The sequence below is a fragment of the Pelophylax lessonae genome, assembly GCF_965119305.1.
Source record: "Pelophylax lessonae genome assembly, chromosome: 9".
Lineage (NCBI taxonomy): Eukaryota > Metazoa > Chordata > Amphibia > Anura > Ranidae > Pelophylax > Pelophylax lessonae.
Genome location: NC_138776.1, coordinates 264,403,284 through 264,423,600, shown reverse-complemented (window position 1 = coordinate 264,423,600; position 20,317 = coordinate 264,403,284). Strand labels below are relative to the sequence as shown.

Genomic DNA, 20,317 nt, shown 5'->3' with positions numbered 1-20,317 from the left:
AGTGTAGTGTAGTGGTCAGTGTAGTGTAATGGTCAGTGTAGTGTAAGGGTCAGTGTAGTGTAAGGGTCAGTGTAGTGTAAGGGTCAGTGTAGTGTAGTGGTCAGTGTAGTGTAGTGGTCAGTGTAGTGTAATGGTCAGTGTAGTGTAGTGGTCAGTGTAGTTTAATGGTTAGTGTAGTTTAATGGTCAGTGTAGTTTAATGGTCAGTGTAGTTTAACCACTTAAGCCCCGGAAGATTTTACCCCCACTCCGACCAGGGGGTATTTTGCGATTCGGCACTGCGTGAATTTAACGCACAATTGCGCGGTCGTGCGACGCTGTACCTAAACGAATTTGACGTCCTTTTTTTCCCACAAACAGAGCTTTCTTTTGGTGGTATTTGATCACCTGTGCGATTTTTTGATCACGCGCTATAAACAAAAAAAGAGCGTCAATTTTGCAAAAATAGCAATATTTTTCACATTTTTTTATATGAAATTCCCCCAAAAAAAAATGTAAAAATCAAAATTTTTAAAAATTTTCGGCCAATTTATTTTATGCTACCTATGTTTGGTAAAAAAAATCGCAAAAAGCGTATTTTGATTGGTTTGCGCAAAAGTTATCGCATTTACTAACAAAGGGAAAGATTTTTGTCATTTTTGTTGTTTTTTTTTTTAACGCGTAATGGCGGCGATCTGCGATTTTTTTTGCGGTACTGCGACATTGCGGCGGACAGATCGGACCCTTGACTGACATTTTTGACACTTTTGGGGTTACCAGTGACATTACTACAGTAATCAGTGCTATATATATGCACTGTTACTGTAAAAATACACTGGTAGTGAAGGGGTTAACTTTATTTGGAAGGGAGGGGCTGTGTGTGTCCCTAGGGGCGTGGTTTCTACTGTGATTGGCTGTGGCTCTAGCTGTAAGGACACTGATCAACGGATCTACATACCAGATCCGTTTTATCAGTGTCTTTGCAGCGAGGAGAATGACAGGCAGTTTGTTTACACAAGCTGCCTGACATTCTCCCTCTCCCCCGCCGATCGCCGAGTGACCGGCGGACATCGGGTCCGCTGGTCACACGCGCGGGGGGGTCCGTGACCACGCGGGAGCGCGCCCCGGGGGGCGCGCGCTCGCTCCCTAGACCCTCACAAGCAAGCAACGTAGCCCTACGTTAGTTTGCCTGTGAGGGGCTGACCGCCGACGTAGATAGTCGTGCGGCGGTCGGCAAGTGGTTAATGGTCAGTGTAGTGTAATGGTCAGTGTAGTGTAGTGGTCAGTGTAGTGTAATGGTCAGTGTAGTGTAATGGTCAGTGTAGTGTAATGGTCAGTGTAGTGTAGTGGTCAGTGTAGTGTAATGGTCAGTGTAGTGTAATGGTCAGTGTAGTGTAGTGGTCAGTGTAGTGTAATGGTCAGTGTAGTGTAATGGTCAGTGTAGTGTAATGGTCAGTGTAGTGTAGTGGTCAGTGTAGTGTAATGGTCAGTGTAGTGTAATGGTCAGTGTAGTGTAATGGTCAGTGTAGTGTAGTGGTCAGTGTAGTGTAATGGTCAGTGTAGTGTAATGGTCAGTGTAGTGTAATGGTCAGTGTAGTGTAGTGGTCAGTGTAGTGTAGTGGTCAGTGTAGTGTAATGGTCAGTGTAGTGTAATGGTCAGTGTAGTGTAGTGGTCAGTGTAGTGTAATGGTCAGTGTAGTGTAATGGTCAGTGTAGTGTAATGGTCAGTGTAGTGTAGTGGTCAGTGTAGTGTAGTGGTCAGTGTAGTGTAGTGGTCAGTGTAGTGTAATGGTCAGTGTAGTGTAATGGTCAGTGTAGTGTAATGGTCAGTGTAGTGTAGTGGTCAGTGTAGTGTAATGGTCAGTGTAGTGTAGTGGTCAGTGTAGTGTAGTGGTCAGTGTAGTGTCAGTGTAGTGTAATGGTCAGTGTAGTGTAGTGGTCAGTGTAGTGTAGTGGTCAGTGTAGTGTAATGGTCAGTGTAGTGTAATGGTCAGTGTAGTGTAATGGTCAGTGTAGTGTAGTGGTCAGTGTAGTGTAATGGTCAGTGTAGTGTAGTGGTCAGTGTAGTGTAGTGGTCAGTGTAGTGTAATGGTCAGTGTAGTGTAATGGTCAGTGTAGTGTAATGGTCAGTGTAGTGTAGTGGTCAGTGTAGTGTAATGGTCAGTGTAGTGTAATGGTCAGTGTAGTGTAGTGGTCAGTGTAGTGTAATGGTCAGTGTAGTGTAATGGTCAGTGTAGTGTAATGGTCAGTGTAGTGTAGTGGTCAGTGTAGTGTAGTGGTCAGTGTAGTGTAATGGTCAGTGTAGTGTAATGGTCAGTGTAGTGTAGTGGTCAGTGTAGTGTAATGGTCAGTGTAGTGTAATGGTCAGTGTAGTGTAGTGGTCAGTGTAGTGTAATGGTCAGTGTAGTGTAATGGTCAGTGTAGTGTAATGGTCAGTGTAGTGTAGTGGTCAGTGTAGTGTAGTGGTCAGTGTAGTGTAGTGGTCAGTGTAGTGTAATGGTCAGTGTAGTGTAATGGTCAGTGTAGTGTAATGGTCAGTGTAGTGTAGTGGTCAGTGTAGTGTAATGGTCAGTGTAGTGTAGTGGTCAGTGTAGTGTAGTGGTCAGTGTAGTGTCAGTGTAGTGTAATGGTCAGTGTAGTGTAGTGGTCAGTGTAGTGTAGTGGTCAGTGTAGTGTAATGGTCAGTGTAGTGTAATGGTCAGTGTAGTGTAATGGTCAGTGTAGTGTAGTGGTCAGTGTAGTGTAATGGTCAGTGTAGTGTAATGGTCAGTGTAGTGTAGTGGTCAGTGTAGTGTAATGGTCAGTGTAGTGTAATGGTCAGTGTAGTGTAATGGTCAGTGTAGTGTAATGGTCAGTGTAGTGTAGTGGTCAGTGTAGTGTAATGGTCAGTGTAGTGTAATGGTCAGTGTAGTGTAGTGGTCAGTGTAGTGTAATGGTCAGTGTAGTGTAATGGTCAGTGTAGTGTAGTGGTCAGTGTAGTGTAATGGTCAGTGTAGTGTAATGGTCAGTGTAGTGTAATGGTCAGTGTAGTGTAGTGGTCAGTGTAGTGTAATGGTCAGTGTAGTGTAATGGTCAGTGTAGTGTAGTGGTCAGTGTAGTGTAATGGTCAGTGTAGTGTAATGGTCAGTGTAGTGTAATGGTCAGTGTAGTGTAGTGGTCAGTGTAGTGTAATGGTCAGTGTAGTGTAATGGTCAGTGTAGTGTAGTGGTCAGTGTAGTGTAATGGTCAGTGTAGTGTAATGGTCAGTGTAGTGTAATGGTCAGTGTAGTGTAGTGGTCAGTGTAGTGTAGTGGTCAGTGTAGTGTAATGGTCAGTGTAGTGTAATGGTCAGTGTAGTGTAGTGGTCAGTGTAGTGTAATGGTCAGTGTAGTGTAATGGTCAGTGTAGTGTAGTGGTCAGTGTAGTGTAATGGTCAGTGTAGTGTAATGGTCAGTGTAGTGTAATGGTCAGTGTAGTGTAGTGGTCAGTGTAGTGTAGTGGTCAGTGTAGTGTAGTGGTCAGTGTAGTGTAATGGTCAGTGTAGTGTAATGGTCAGTGTAGTGTAATGGTCAGTGTAGTGTAGTGGTCAGTGTAGTGTAATGGTCAGTGTAGTGTAGTGGTCAGTGTAGTGTAGTGGTCAGTGTAGTGTCAGTGTAGTGTAATGGTCAGTGTAGTGTAGTGGTCAGTGTAGTGTAATGGTCAGTGTAGTGTAATGGTCAGTGTAGTGTAATGGTCAGTGTAGTGTAGTGGTCAGTGTAGTGTAATGGTCAGTGTAGTGTAATGGTCAGTGTAGTGTAGTGGTCAGTGTAGTGTAATGGTCAGTGTAGTGTAATGGTCAGTGTAGTGTAATGGTCAGTGTAGTGTAGTGGTCAGTGTAGTGTAGTGGTCAGTGTAGTGTAATGGTCAGTGTAGTGTAATGGTCAGTGTAGTGTAGTGGTCAGTGTAGTGTAATGGTCAGTGTAGTGTAATGGTCAGTGTAGTGTAGTGGTCAGTGTAGTGTAATGGTCAGTGTAGTGTAATGGTCAGTGTAGTGTAATGGTCAGTGTAGTGTAGTGGTCAGTGTAGTGTAGTGGTCAGTGTAGTGTAATGGTCAGTGTAGTGTAATGGTCAGTGTAGTGTAATGGTCAGTGTAGTGTAGTGGTCAGTGTAGTGTAATGGTCAGTGTAGTGTAATGGTCAGTGTAGTGTAGTGGTCAGTGTAGTGTAATGGTCAGTGTAGTGTAATGGTCAGTGTAGTGTAGTGGTCAGTGTAGTGGTCAGTGTAGTGTAGTGGTCAGTGTAGTGTAATGGTCAGTGTAGTGTAATGGTCAGTGTAGTGTAGTGGTCAGTGTAGTGTAATGGTCAGTGTAGTGTAATGGTCAGTGTAGTGTAGTGGTCAGTGTAGTGTAGTGGTCAGTGTAGTGTAATGGTCAGTGTAGTGTAATGGTCAGTGTAGTGTAGTGGTCAGTGTAGTGTAGTGGTCAGTGTAGTGTAATGGTCAGTGTAGTGTAATGGTCAGTGTAGTGTAGTGGTCAGTGTAGTGTAATGGTCAGTGTAGTGTAATGGTCAGTGTAGTGTAGTGATAAAATGTACCTGCCTGATATAGATGCTGTGCTGCAAATGTATCTATCGCATACCAAGGATGATGGTACTGTTGGTGGGAACTTGGTGTTATAAAGGCCTACTCAAAAAAGAGAACATTGCAGGGAATTGTGGTTTCAGCTGAATGGGAGAATTATTCCAACTCTGCTACTTTGGCCTTAAGTTTGAAATTTCCCGTTCAATTTCCTGTAATTCTCTCTTTATTGAATAAACCCTATAATCTGATAAGTAGGCGGAGATTATGTGGAATGGGTGGAACTTCAGGGAAGTGGGTGTGGTAAGTAATTGACAGCTGTGCTGCAAAGTGTCCCTGGAAATTTTTTTCTAATGTTGTCAACTATGCATGACCCAATTAAGATTTACAGGTTTAAGCATTAGTCAAAACATACATTTTCCTGCACTCACACTAGTAGCACACTAAAGAGCGCTACACAAATACTTTTTAAAACAATCTACCGAGCTGCCCAGTACTAGTTCTTGAGGGAGTCCATTCCGTATTTCAACAGCTCTTATTGTGAAGAAACCTTTCCGTATGTGGAGGTTAAATCTCTTTTCCTCCAGACGTAAAGAGTGCCCCCTTTTCCTTTTACCGAGGGTTACTGGGTGTAAATGTAAAATAAGATCCTATTACCTCCTCTACTGCCAGTTCCACCAATGTCTCCTCGCTACTTCCTGATTCACCTTTCACCCAGGACTTCCTATATATGTACTCTTACATCACTTCCTGTCTGCACCTGACATCACTTCCTGTCTGCACCTGACATCACTTCCTGTTGTTGAATTCCACTGAAAATAAGTGAGATCGCCACCTTGTGAGGAATATAAACACTGAAGTCTACGTTATGTTCCATCATTCCGACCCTTGCCTCGTGATCCATTCTTCTATCAGGTTACATCGATGATTACACACACAGATTATACAGAAAAATAATGATATAAACATTTTATTTTTTTACAATGTTTTCATTTGATAACCAATATAGAGAGGACTCATTTATTTCATATACACTATATTGCCAAAAGTATTGGGACGCCTGCCTTTACACACACATGAACTTTAATGGCATCCCAGTCTTAGTCCGTAGGGTTCAATATTGAGTTGGCCCTCCCTTTTCAGCTATAACAGCTTCAACTCTTCTGGGAAGGCTGTCCACAAGGTTTAGGAGTGTGTCTATGGGAATGTTTGACCATTTTTCCCAGAGCGCTTTTGTGAGGTCTTCTGGGAAAGCTGTCCACAAGGTTTAGGAGTGTGTCTATGGGAAGATTTGACCCATCTTCCAGAAGCGCATTTGTGAGGTCAGGCACTGATGTTGTACAAGAAGGCCTGGCTCGCAGTCTCCGCTCTAACTCATTCCAATGGTGGACTATCTGGTTGAGGTCAGGACTCTGTGCAGGCCAGTCAAGTTCCTCCACCCCAGACACGCTCATCCATGTCTTTATGGACCTTGCTGGTCCAAATCACTTGGTGGAACGGGGATAATGGTGTGGGGTTGTTTTTCAGGGGTTGGGCTTGGCTCCTTAGTTCCAGTGAAGGGAACTCTTAAGGCGTCAGCATACCAAGACATTTTGGACAATTTCATGCTCCCAACTTTGTGGGAAGAGTTTGGGGATGGCACCTTCCTGTTCCAACATGACTTGCGCAACAGTGCACAAAGCAAGGTCCATAAAGACATGGATGAGTGGGTTTGGGGTGGAGGAACTTGACTGGTCTCAACCCAATAGAACACTTTTGGGATGAATTAGAGTGGAGACTGTGAGCCAGGCCTTCCCGTCCAACATCAAGTGCCTGACCTCACAAATGCGCTTCTGGAGGAATGGTCAAGCATTCCCATAGACGCACTCCTAAACCTTGTGGACAGGCTTGAGTTGGAGCTGTTATAGCTGCAAAGGGTTGGCTAATTCAATATCGATTCCTAAGGATATAATGTTCCTTTACCAGTAAATGTACACACGTGATTCTTGTACGGTTCTTCTATTTCATGGATGATCCATCCTCCTATTAATATAAAAAGAGATGAAGCTTCCTCTTCCTCCAGATGAAAAAGCCCTCCATCCATTGCCCACACTATATTCCTTGGAACCTTTATGCCCTCATTATAGTATAAATCTTTCCACAATACCATCTGCAGGAAAGCTCTTTCCAATCCTTTGCACTTCTTTAAACCCTTTTGCTGCTGACTTGTTACTGATTTAGTCTTCCAGTGTCTATAGCATTCTGGGCTCCCCATTCTGTATCTGTTATATTGTCTCTATACTGCCCCCTGGCTGCCATGCTTTGGACAATTTCATAGCGTGTATGCTAGTATTAGACGTGCGGTTCCTTCCGTTCCAAATCAAAATTTGCCCAGATTTTTTGTATTAATTATTTACAATAGTAACAAATATAAAAAAAAATCCGAAATAACAAAACAAAATTCGTACCAAAGTTCAAACCGAATTTGAATCAAATTTGAAAATAAAATTGAATTTAAAGACAAGAATAGAATAAATAGAACAGAAAATAAAGGAAAAGAAAAAATAGAATAGAGTAAAACAGAACCGAATTGAATAGAAAATCAAAGAATAGAATAAAATAGAATAACAAACGGAATAGAATAGAATATACAATTGAATAGTATTAGAGTCGTGGATGGCTTTGTGTGTTGCGGTTAGTATTTTGAATGCAATTTTTAATCAGAGGCCAGTGGAGGGATTGGCAGAGAGGGGTTGAGGACACTTAGCAGAGCCCAGTGGAGGGATTGGCAGAGAGGGGTGGAGGACACTGAATGGAGGGCAGTGGAGGGATTGTCAGAGAGGGGTGGAGGACACTTAATGGAGGGCAGTGGAGGGACTAGCAGAGAGGGGGGGAGGACACTGAATGGAAGCCAATGGAGAGATTGACAGAGAGGGGTGGAGGACATTGAATGGAATCTAGTGGAGGGATTGGCAGAGAGGGATGGAGGACACTGAATGGAGGCCAGTGGAGGGATTGAAAGAGAGGTGTGGAGGGCACTGAATGGAGGAACTGACAGAGAGGGTTGGAGGACACTGAGTGGATACCAGTGGAGGGATTGGCAGAGAGGAGGGGAGGACACTAAATGGAGGGCAGTGGAGGGATTGGCAGACAGGGGGCAGAGGACACTGAATGGAGGGCAGTGGAGCAATTGGCAGAGAGGGTTGGAGGACACTGAATGGAAGCCCATAGAGGGATTGGCAGAAAGAGGTGGAGGACACTTAATGGAGGGCATTAGAGGGATTGGCATAGAGGGGTGGAGGACATTGAATGGAATCCAGTGGAGGGATTAGCAGAGAGGGGTGGAGGACACAGAGTGGAAGCCAGTGGGGGGATTGGCAAAGAGGGATGGAGGACACTGAATGGAGGCCAGTGGAGGGATTTGCAAAGAGGGGTGAAGGACAATGAATGGAGGCCAATGGAGGGATTGTCAGAGAGGGGTGGAGGGCACTGAATGGAGAGCAGTGGAGGGATTGGCAGAGAGGGGTGGAGGACAATTAGTAGAGCACAGTTGAGGGATTGGCGGAGAGGGGTGGAGGACACTGAATGAAGGGCAGTGGAGGGATTGGATGAGAGGGGTGGAGGACACTGAATTGAAACCAGTGGAGGGAGTGGCAGAGAGGGATGGAGGACACTGAATGAAAGCCAGTGGAGAGATTGGCAGAGAGGGGTGGAGGGCATTGAATGGAGGGATTGACAGAGAGGGGTGAAGGACACTTAATGGAGGGATTGGCAGAGAGGGGTGGAGGGCACTGAATGGAGAGCAGTAAGGGGTTGGCAGAGAGGGGTGGAGGACACTTAGTAGAGCCCAGTTGACGGATTGGCATAGAGGGGTGGAGGACACTGAATGGAGGGCAGTGGAGAGATTGGCAGAGAGGGGTGGAGGACACTGAATGGAGAGCAGTGGAGAGATTGGCAGAGAGGGGTGGAGGACACTGAATGGAGGCCAGTGGAGGGATTGTCAGAGGGGGGGGGGGGGCGGGACAGTGAAATTCAGAGGTGTACCACACTTAGCCACAAGGAGAGACCTCTCAGCACCTTGGCCTCGGATCACATACGTAACATCTACATTTTCATCTTCATGCCTACTATATGTTTATATTATTTGTATCTAAACCTTTACGTGTTCTTCAATAAAATCAGATTGAACAAAAAAAACAAAGAAGACTCAGAACAAATTTATTATTAATGTGCGGAGCATTCATGTTTATTTTACAAGATTAGAAAAACTGATTAACACACAATGAAAGATATGCATGGACCATACCACCTTCTGCAGTACAGTGAAAATATTATAATGTCAGAATATTTATACTGCTCTGATATAACAGTGTCTATTTATGTCAATAAGCAAAGATCTGTGCGGTAGGAGAATCTCCACTTATTTCCACAAATCAATATGTAAAGAATTCTTTTTATCGATTAATTTCTTTTTAAAAGCATATACCAATCTTAGCGAGTACAGTCTACAGTATGGAATATATAAGAATATTTATTCACAAGACATGTATTCACAATAAATGATCAGACTTGAGATGACACAAAAAGATAACTTTACATAAAATGCAAACTTAAAACGATAAATGCAATGTGATTTGTAGCTCAATAATGAAAGTAAAAATAAAGCAAGATTACATTTTCCCCAGGTATAATCAGACCACAATTGTCTGCGAATTGTGAAGTCCGACAGTCACTCCACTGCAGATGAAGCGAGAATAGGCTATGCAAAACATGAGACTAATACGCCAATATGCGCTAAATCTGATATTAATAAAAATGTATAAAAAGCAAAATCAGCTCTTAGAGAAAAATTTACATATGGTTAATACGGCTGGGACTGTAATCTTGTTACCCTTAAATATGAAATGTAAAACATTTAAGGAAGGAAATGATAGTAAATAATATCAAATAAACAACAATTATATTTACCATATTTAAAATGGCTGCTAGCTTAGAATGGTCGTTACCAGAGTCCTTAAGATGGCTGCCTTCTCAAGATGGTGGCCAGTTAGGGAGGAGTTTCGTTTGGCGTCCTTCCAAGTTTCAGATACATGATGGGGCAAAATGGAGTATGTATAGATGAGTCTATGCATGGCTGTAGTAGCGTGTGTGTTGTATGGGTTCTCATTTTTATATGGCATTGAACAAAGGACTATTAAAATTACCATAAGTTAAACCCAGAGGGAAGAACATTATCCCCATTGGTTGGGCTATCTTATTCATTAACTGGTGAGGTCATTGGGTGACCTCTTGGTATATTAAAATTAAATGATGATTTCTCCATTTAAGACTATCATAAAAACAACATACTGTATTTATCGGCGTATAACACACACTTTTTACTCCTAAAAATGGAGGAAAAAGCAGCAGTGTGTGCATGAAAAGGGGTGGGTGATGCTGGGTGGGAATGGGGATACATTTTGGAAAGAGATGGATAATTCTGGGCAGGGATGAGGATACATAGTGGGGAGGGATGGATGAATCTGGCCTGGGTGGGGATGAAGATAATGGAGTTGCATTGTGAAAATGGCTGAGGAAGATCCTGGTTGGGGATGAAAGTTACACAGTAAAGGTGAAGAGGCTCTCCACAATGTAACTCTCATCCCCAACCAGAATCATCCTCAGCCATTTTCACAATGCAACTCCATCATGCCAGCTTATCTGTTGTCCGTATCCCACCTGAGGAGTCCAATCAACAGCATAGGCAGCACAGCAGTAGCACGAACACTCATAACTCGGTCGGTGACTTACCCTCCATGCTGCGATCTTGTTTCTGCTCCATGCACCTGCGAGAGCCAGTGCCACTTCCCCCATTGACCAGCTGACTACACCCCCATGCCCAGGTGCTGCTTAATCAGACAATACCTAACTATCCTTGCAGCAGCAGGCTCCGCCTCAGCAGGGAACCAAACGAAGCAGAGCAAGCTGGCCAGGATTACCTGCGGGGCAGGGGCAGTGTTGTCAGTAATCAGGACTGGTAAAATGAATCACAAGAGCTCTCATCTCTTTTGCTGGCGCCGCACTGGGGGGGGGATTGTTGGTGACATGTCTCATGGGGCATCTCTCTTCCACAACTCCCACACACAAGCACCCAAACCAACACAATCCTCATTGGTGGGGCCGGTGCTGGCAGTGAAATGAATCCCAGCAGGTAGGAGGTGTGGGCCGGGCCCCTTTGGAAGTTCGGGCCCCTTACAACTATACTGCCTGTACCCCCCTGATGGCGGCCCTGGCTGCATATTTGGACATTGCGCTTGCGAGGCTGCATTTATGGACACTGCTGGTGGGCTGCATTTATGGACACTGCTGGCGGCCTGCATATATGGACACTGCTGGTGGGCTGCATTTATGGACACTGCTGGTGGGCTGCATATATGGACACTGCTGGTGGGCTGCATATATGGACACTGCTGGTGGGCTGCATTTATGGACACTGCTGGTGGGCTGCATTTATGGACACTGCTGGCGGCCTGCATATATGGACACTGCTGGCGGCCCTGGCTGCATATATGGACACTGCTGGTGGGCTGCATATATGGACACTGCTGGTGGGCTGCATATATGGACACTGCTGGTGGGCTGCATATATGGACACTGCTGGTGGGCTGCATTTATGGACACTGCTGGTGGGCTGCATTTATGGACACTGCTGGCGGCCTGCATATATGGACACTGCTGGTGGGCTGCATATATGGACACTGCTGGTGGGCTGCATATATGGACACTGCTGGTGGGCTGCATTTATGGACACTGCTGGTGGGCTGCATATATGGACACTGCTGGTGGGCTGCATATATGGACACTGCTGGTGGGCTGCATATATGGACACTGCTGATGAGGATGCATTGTTGGACACTGCTGATGAGGCTGCATTCATGGGCACTGGTGAGATATCATTTGATTTAAAAAAAAAAAAAAATGTTCTGAGTTCAAAGCTGTTTATTTTAAATTTAAGTTTTTTTCCTGAAATTTCTCTCCAAATATTGGGGTGCGTGTTATACGCCGATAAATACGGTAATTATTTAACCATACTCTCATCTAATATACATGTCCATTTAATATCCACCATGTATCTAAATAAAGGATTAAATCTGGTAACACCATAATATAATTAATAGATCTTATTTAATATATATATCTATATATATTGGAAATGACTGTCTAAACCTAAGACTTCAATTAGTAGCAGTCAGTCACCAGAGATGGCAGTATTGTATTGCTCTTAGCTTCAGTACACAGAATATAGCAGCATTATTTATCTTCAAATAAACTTTGCACCTTATATTGACAAAGAGCTTAAATCTCAGACCTTCTAGAGTCTGGCAAGGTTAGAAAAGTTTTAGGATACTTTCTTACAATTTACAAAGGTTTACTGAAGCCTTTCTTTCTTGACATGTAGTGAGGAGTCATCAATATTAGTTAAAACTTTTCTTCAGCAAGAATATGAAACAACTTTAATATAGAAGGTTTACATACATATCTATGTATGTTATTCATATGTATATATTTAATTGTTAATATTCTTTTACACATAGGATTATAATCCTATCTGTAAATCTTATTTTTAAATGGGTCTAAACACAGAAAATACTGACTTGTGTTTTATGGTCCCACACAGATAAGATTACCTTTATATATATATATATATAGCGTCCTAGACTTTATCTAAGGAAAGTTAAACAGACTATTTATTTATTACCTTAGGTCAACACAGCATGTTTGGGTAAACCTGTTTAAGAATCTCCTGAATAGACACTTTTTGTTAAAGGAGATTTAACCTTTCAGTAACCTTACAAAAATGGATGTCACTGCTTAATATTTCTATGTAGAACAAAATATGACATGTTTCATTTTTTTTTTAAATTTAATCTCCCCCAATAATTCTGACAATAATGACATGAAAGAACCACAAGCTATCTAAAAAAGGATGACTGGTGAAGGGCCAATACTGATGGCATTCTGTAGGGTAATGCATTTTTACAGTTATCCTTTCTGTAGAATACAAAGATAGTAGACCGGGCTCCGGTCCCTTCATGTTCCTGCCCAGTTATTGTCCCTTCGTGTCCTTGCCCAGATATTGTCCCTTCGTGTTCTTGCCCAGATATTGTCCCTTCGTGTTCTTGCCCATTTATTGTCCCTTAGTGTTTTTGCCCAGTTATTGTCCCTTCATGTTCTTGCCCAGCCATTGTCCCTTCATGTTCCTACCCAGTCATTGTCCCTTCATGTTCTTGCCCAGCCATTGTCCCTTCATGTTCTTGCCCAGTTATTGTCCCTTCATGTTCTTGCCCAGTTATTGTCCCTTCATGTTCCTACCCAGTCATTGTCCCTTCATGTTCTTGCCCAGCCATTGTCCCTTCACGTTCTTGCCCAGCCATTGTCCCTTCATGTTCTTGCCCAGTTATTGTCCCTTCATGTTCCTACCCAGTCATTGTCCCTTCATGTTCTTGCCCAGCCATTGTCCCTTCATGTTCCTACCCAGTCATTGTCCCTTCATGTTCTTGCCCAGCCATTGTCCCTTCATGTTCTTGCCCAGTTATTGTCCCTTCATGTTCTTGCCCAGTTATTGTCCCTTCATGTTCCTACCCAGCCATTGTCCCTTCATGTTCTTGCCCAGTCATTGTCCCTTCACGTTCTTGCCCAGTCATTGTCCCTTCATGTTCTTGCCCAGCCATTGTCCCTTCATGTTCTTGCCCAGTCATTGTCCCTTCATGTTCTTGCCCAGTCATTGTCCCTTCATGTTCTTGCCCAATCATTGTCCCTTCATGTTCTTGCCCAGTTATTGTCCCTTCATGTTCTTGCCCAGTCATTGTCCCTTCATGTTCTTGCCCAATCATTGTCCCTTCGTGTTCTTGCCCAGTCATTGTCCCTCCATGTTCTTGCCTATGTATTGCCACCATTGGTTGGTTGTTGCCCGTGTATTGGTACGGCTGTCTTTGTATAGTCACGATTGCCCATTTTTCTTCCTCCGTGTATTGCCATACCTGGCCATGGTTAGACCCATCTATGTGAGTGTGGGACCAACTCAGCCTTGTTTGTTTGGAGGACCATATATATCTCTGTAGACCTTTTTCTATCAAACCCCACCCTTGAAAGATCCAATATTTCTACCAAACCCCCAACTTACTGTAGGTGGTACAGCGCACCTTCTGGGTTTATTCTCCAGGTAAAGGGGGATCAGAGGCTGGATGGGGGGGGTAAAAAAAGTTCTTGTGTATGAATTTATTCCATGAGATTGGGGTCCGCATACGATACGTGCCGGGACTAGGGGGAGGGGCTTCCTCTCTTCCTGATGGATTGTTTTTTTTTCCAATTTTTTGTTGAGGCTCACCTGTCTAATCACAGGCTCCCTTTCCCCATGAAACATTTCCCGCACTCTGAACATGAAAATAATGCTCACCCGTGTGTATTCTCTGGTCTAAAAGAAGGTGATCAACCATAGGAAAGCATTTCCCGCACTCTGAACATGCAAAAATGACGCTCACTGGTATGAAATGCTTGGTGTCTAAGAAGACTGCTTTATGCAGTGAAATATTTCCCGCACTCTGAACAGGAAAAAGGGACGCTCACCTGTGTGAATTCTCTGGTGTGCAAGAAATTTTCCTTTCTCAATGAAACACTTCCCGCACTCTGAACATGAAAAAAGGACGCTCACTCATGTGAATTCTCTGGTGTCTCAGAAGTTTTTCTTCTGTCAGTAGAACAGTTCCCGCACTCTGTACATGAACGAGGACACTCACCAGCGTTACTTTTTTGGTGTATACGATGTCCTCTTTTGTCAGTAAAACATTTCCCACACACTGAACATGAAAAAGGACGCTCACCCATGTGACGTCCCTGGTGTAAAAGAAGGTGATCAACCCTAAGAAATCATTTTCCGCACTCTGAACATGAAAAAAAGTTCCTCACCAGTGTGACTTCTCTGGTGTTTAATAAGGTCTTCCTTCAGAGCAAAACAATTCCCGCACTCTTAACATGAATGAGGACGCTCACCAATATGAGCTGCCTGGTGTCTACGAAGGCTCCTCTTCGTAGTGAAACATTTCCCACACTCTGAACATGAAAAGGGACTCTCACCTGTGTGAATTTTTAGGTGTCTGACAAGTGTTTCTTCGGCAGCGAAACATTTCCCGCACTCTGTACATAAATGAGGACGCTCATCCGTGTGACTTTTTTGGTGTATACGAAGTCTTCCTTTGTCAGTAAAACATTTCCCGCACACTGAACATGAAAAAGGACGCTCACCAGTGTGACTTCTCTGGTGTTTAATAAGGTCTTGCTTCAGAGCAAAACATTTCCCGCACTCTGAACATGAATGAGGACGACGCTCACCAGTATGAACTGCCTGGTGTCTACGAAGGCTTTTTTTCATAGTGAAACACTTCCCGCACTCTGTACATAAATGAGGACGTTCATCCGTGTGACTTTTTTGGTGTCCAAAAAGTGTTCCTTTATCTATGAAACATTTCCCGCACTCTGAACATGAAAAAGGACGCTCACCTGTGTGTATTCTCTGGTGTATTAGAAGGGAATCAACCTTAAGAAAGCATTTCCCACACTCTGAACATGAAAAGGGACGCTCACCTGTGTGAATTCTCTGGTGTGTACGAAGAATTCCCATTCTCTTGAAACATTTCCCACACTCTGAACATGAAAAAGGACGCTCTCCCGTGTGAATTCTTAGATGTCTAACAAGTGTTCCTTTATCAATGAAACACTTCCCACACTCTGAACATGAAAATGGTCGCTCACCTGTGTGAATTTTCTGGTGTTGAAGAAGTTTGCTTTTATTAATGAAACATTTCCTGCACTCTGAACATGAAAAGGGACGCTCGCCTGTGTGAATTTTCTGGTGTCGAAGAAGTGTGGTTTTATCAATGAAACATTTCCCGCACTCTGAACATGAAAAAGGACGATCTCCCGTGTGATGTCTCTGGTGTAAAAGAAAGTGATCAACCCTAAGAAAGCATTTCCCGCACTCTGAACATGATAAAGGACGCTCACCGGTGTGACTTCTCTGGTGTTTAATAAGGTTTTGCTTCAGAGTGAAACATTTCCCGCACTCTGAACATGAAAAGGGACGCTCACCTGTGTGAATTCTCTGGTGTGTACGAAGAGCTCCCATTGTCTTGAAACATTTCCCACACTCTGAACATGAAAAAGGACGCTCTTCCGTGTGAATTATTAGGTGTTTAACAAGTGTTCCTTTGGCAGCGAAACATTTCCCGCACTCTGAACATGAATAAGGACGCTCACCCAAGGGACGTTTCCCCATGTGACCCCTGTCACATGAAGACTCTTTGGATGGATGTGTTGATTGATCCGCACTGTGAGATCTTAGATGGACATCTGAGGTCATAATATGGGATTTATCAGAAGATTCCTCAGGATTAGAAGGATCCATTGACCCCTCCAGATGGTAAGGTCGGTGATCTGTGGTTGGAGTAATGGGATCTTCTCCTGGAGAACATTGTGTGATGTCATCATCTTCTGCCTTGAAATCTGGAGGTGAAATAGAATCTCCCTCTGAGGGATTCAGAAGAAAGCGTCCATCTGTAAGAAAACAATTATTACCGCTTGAAGACCACACTTTTTCTCGCACTTTGTAGACTAAGGGTCTGGTATAGATTTGAGGGGGGGGGGGGTTATTTTGGCGTGGGGTTCTCCTTAAAATCCATACCAGAGACCAAAGGAGACCTCCATGCCGTTTTTGTTTTCTTATTGCCTGCAAATTCAGCAATGTTTTGTTTCTCATTCAGCTGTCAGTGGGGAAGCCCGCTGACAGCTGATGACTCATCCGTTGTTAAGGCTTCCCAGCCCGTTCCTTAACAACATATTCACTGTGCGCTTGGCGGGGAAGCATCCCACTGAGCGCACTGAAAGCTCGGGTGAATACCCGAATGGGGTATGTTCGGGGCTGAACTCATGCTTGGCCCGAACCGATTACCCATCCCTGCTAGAGATGAAGAAGTTGGGAAATTGTCTCAACCTAACAATGTAACTACATATTCTATACTCATACAATTAAATAAAAATGAGTTTATCTGTTTATTACTTACTTGTGTCCATATGTAGAGAAGATTCCTCCTGTTTACTTTCCATAATCATCTCCTCCTCCTCCATAGACTGCTGATCTCCACTCACCAACGTCTCCTCTTTTTCCTCTTTAACCTCAACTTTTATGTCTTTCAGGTCCTCCTCACCCTAAACAGCAAGATAATAGAAAAGGAACAAGAAATTACATAGAAGAATGTTCTCTCGTAGAACTATTTTCAAGTTCTTTTTCCCGAGAATACAGAGGACCTGTCTCCTCCATAGACAGCCGATCTCCACTCACCAATCTCTCTTCTTCTTCCTCTTTAACCTCAACTTTGATGGCTTTCCGTTCTTCACCCTAAACCCCAAAGATGACAGAATATACTTATTAAAAGGAAAAAAAAGATGTAGATGAATGTCCTGTCAGAGCTTAGAATGATTTTTTAGGTCTACATGCTCAGCTTCATTTACCTGATGATGGTGAGGGATGGTGTGATCTTCCTGTGTGGAATCCCGGGAATACAGAGGACGGGGACATCTCTCTAGTGGGCTACTGTAGCTGGATGACTCCATCTGCTTTCTGTGTCCTTTTTGAAACTCTGCCTCCTCCACTACATGATCCTCATCATCCTCATCTTTTATCTCTTCTTTAATGTTGACCTGAGTGGAATCCCGGGAAAACAGAGGACGGGGACATCTCTCTGGTGGGTTCCCATTACTGGATCCATCTGTAGGAAACACACACACTGACTGAATACATTGTTTCTATGTGTTTATCAGATGATGGGGGATCTAGGTGGAGCCTCCGTACTGCTCTCTCCTTTACAATAAAGTCTCCTCTTACCCGGTGATGTGAGGGGCGGCTGATTCTCCATCATGACGTCCTTGTAGAGATCCTTGTGTCCTTCTAAAGACTCACACTCCTCAAGTTAGATAAACGACTTGAAAAAAGATTGAAAATACTTTTTTAACCAATAGAAAATAATACATGAATAGAAAACCTCCATATGCATAATCCTATACCCACAGTTGACCAGAAGGTTTGCCTCAAGGGCCACCAACAGTCCCCTCAGCACTCCATCTCCCACCAGACTTCCTTGCCAGCATGACTCATCCATAATTAAGGGCTGGTTCAACCACCCTGCCAGGCCCATCACCCAGGAATTGACCAAGCTCCCCAGAGTATGCATAACGACCTCTCCTAGCCTCCGCCCTCCAGTTTCCAGAACGTTCTTCAACTTTCCAGAACCACCGGGAGGCACCAGAGAAATTTACAGAGGGTTTACTTTAGGTCAAGGCATCAGTTATCCTGCCTTGACCTAAAGTAAACCCATGACTCAATTAAGATTTACAGGTTTAAACATGAGATAAAACATACATTTTCCTGCACTCACACTAGTAGAACACTACAGGGCGCTACACAACTACTTTTTAAAACAATCTACCGAGCTGCCCAGTACCAGTCCTTGAGGGAGTCCATTCTGTATTTCAACAGCTCTTATTGTGAAGAAACCTTTCCGTATGTGGAGGTTAAATCTCTTTTCCTCCAGATGTAAATAGTGCCCCCTATTCCTTTTACCGAGGGTTACTGGGTGTAAATGTAAAATAAGATCCTATTACCTCCTCTTACTGCCAGTTCCACCAATGTCTCCTCGCTACTTCCCGACTCACCTTTCACCCAGGACTTCCTATATATGTACTCTTACATCACTTCCTGTCTGCACCTGACATCACTTCCTGTCTGCAGCTGACATCACTTCCTGTTGTTGCGTTCCACTGAAAATAAGTGAGATTGCCACCTTGTGTGGACTATAAATACTGAAGTCTACGTTATGTTCCATCATTCCATCCCTTGCCTAGTGATCCATTCTTCTATCAGGTTACATCGATGATTACACACACAGATTATACAGAAAAATAATTATATAAACATATTATTTATTTACAATGTTTTCATTTGATAACCAATATAGAGAGGACTCATTTATTTCATATACACTATATTACCAAAAGTATTGGAACGCCTGCCTTTAGGGTTCAATATTGAGTTGGCCCACCCCTTTTAAGCTATAACAGCTTCAACTCTTCTGGGAAGGCTGTCCACAAGGTTTAGGAGTGTGTCTATGGGAAGATTTGACCCGTCTTCCAGAAGCGCATTTGTGAGGTCAGGCACTGATGTTGGACAAGAAGGCCTGGCTCGCAGTCTCCGCTCTAACTCATTCCAATGGTGGTCTATCTGGTTGAGGTCAGGACTCTGTGCAGGCCAGTCAAGTTCCTCCACCCCAAAACTCGCTCATCCATGTATTTATGGACTTTGTTGGTCCAAATCACTCGGTGGAACGGGGGTAATGGTGGGGGGTTGTTTATTAGATGGGATTGGGCTTGGCCCCTTAGTTCCAGTGAAGGGAACCCTTAAGGTGTTAGCATACCAAGACATTTTGGACAATTTCATGCTCCCAACTCTGTGGGAAGAATTTGGGGATGGCCCCTTCCTGTTCCAACATGACTGCGCACCAGTACACAAAGCAAGGTCCATAAAGACATGGATGAGTGGGTTTGGAGTGGAGGAACTTGACTGACCTCAACTCAACTTTGGGATGAATTAGAGGGGAGATTGCGAGCCAGGCCTTCTCTCGAACATCAGTGCCTGACCTCACAAATGCGCTTCTGGAAGAATGGTCAAACATTCCCATAGACACTCCTAAACATTGTGGACAGCCTTGAGTTGAAGCTGTTATAGCTGCAAAGGGTGGGCCAACTCAATATTGAACCCTACGGATATAATGTTCCTTTACCAGTAAATGTACACACGTGATTCTTGTACGGTTCCTCTATTTTATGGATGATCCATCCTCCTATTATTATCAAAAGAGATGAAGCTTCCTCTTCCTCCTGATGAAATAACCCTCCCTCCATTGCCCACACTATATTCCTTGGAACCTTTATTCCCTCATTATAGTATAAATCTTTCCACAATACCATCTGCAGGAAAGCTCTTTCCAATCCATTGCACTTCTTTGAACCCTTTTGCTGCTGCCTTGTTACTGATTTAGTCTTCCATTGCCTAGCAGTGATGGTGAACCTTGGCACCCCAGATGTTTTGAATCTACGTTTCCCATGATGCTCATGCACTCTGCAGTGTATTTGAGCATCATGGGAAATGTAGTTCCAAAACATCTGGGGTGCCAAGGTTTGCCATCACTGGTCTATAGCATTCTGAGCTCCCCATTCTGTATCTGTTATATTGTCTCTATACTGCCCCCTGGCTGCCATGCTTCAGACAATTTCATAGCGTGTATGCTAGTACTAGACGTGCGGTTCCTTCTGTTCCGAATTGAAATTCGCACAGATTTTTTGCACTAGTTATTTACAATAGTAATGAATATAAACAAATCCAAAATAAAACAAAAAACAAAATTCGAACCAAAATTCAAACCGAATTTGAATCAAAATTTTAAAATGAAATCGAATTTGAAAACAAGAATAGAAAAACAGAAAATAAAGGAAGAGAAAAAAAATAAGAATAGAATAGGAGTAAAACAGAACAGAATTGAATAGAAAATCAAAGAATAGAATAAAATAGAATATAAAATTGAATAATATTAGAGCCGTGGATGGTATGTTGCTGTTAGTATTTTGAATGTCATTTTTATTCAGAGGCTAGTGGAGGGATTGGCAGAGAGGGGTGGAGGACACTGAATGGAGGCCAGTGGATGGATTGGCAGAGAGGGGTGGAGGACACTGAATGGAGGTCA

General features: G+C 43.5%; 3 protein-coding genes across 4 annotated transcripts in view; 1 reads left to right on the top strand and 2 right to left on the bottom strand.

The window, feature by feature from the left end:
- LOC309562677 (uncharacterized protein) overlaps positions 1-20,317 on the top strand; it is a 420,285-nt gene that overhangs the window by 137,878 nt on the left and 262,090 nt on the right. The window lies entirely within an intron of this gene.
- The window catches only part of LOC309564435 (uncharacterized protein), a gene marked incomplete at its 5' end in the record, with an annotated part of 253,943 nt that overhangs the window by 42,164 nt on the left and 191,462 nt on the right, over positions 1-20,317 (bottom strand). Inside the window, 2 exon segments of the mRNA XM_082269065.1 lie at positions 14,325-14,363; positions 14,533-15,627. Of these exon segments, the coding sequence (XP_082125191.1) occupies positions 14,325-14,363; positions 14,533-15,627 (1,134 nt within the window).
- The window catches only part of LOC309563916 (uncharacterized protein), a gene marked incomplete at its 3' end in the record, with an annotated part of 182,514 nt that overhangs the window by 38,985 nt on the left and 123,212 nt on the right, over positions 1-20,317 (bottom strand). The window lies entirely within an intron of this gene.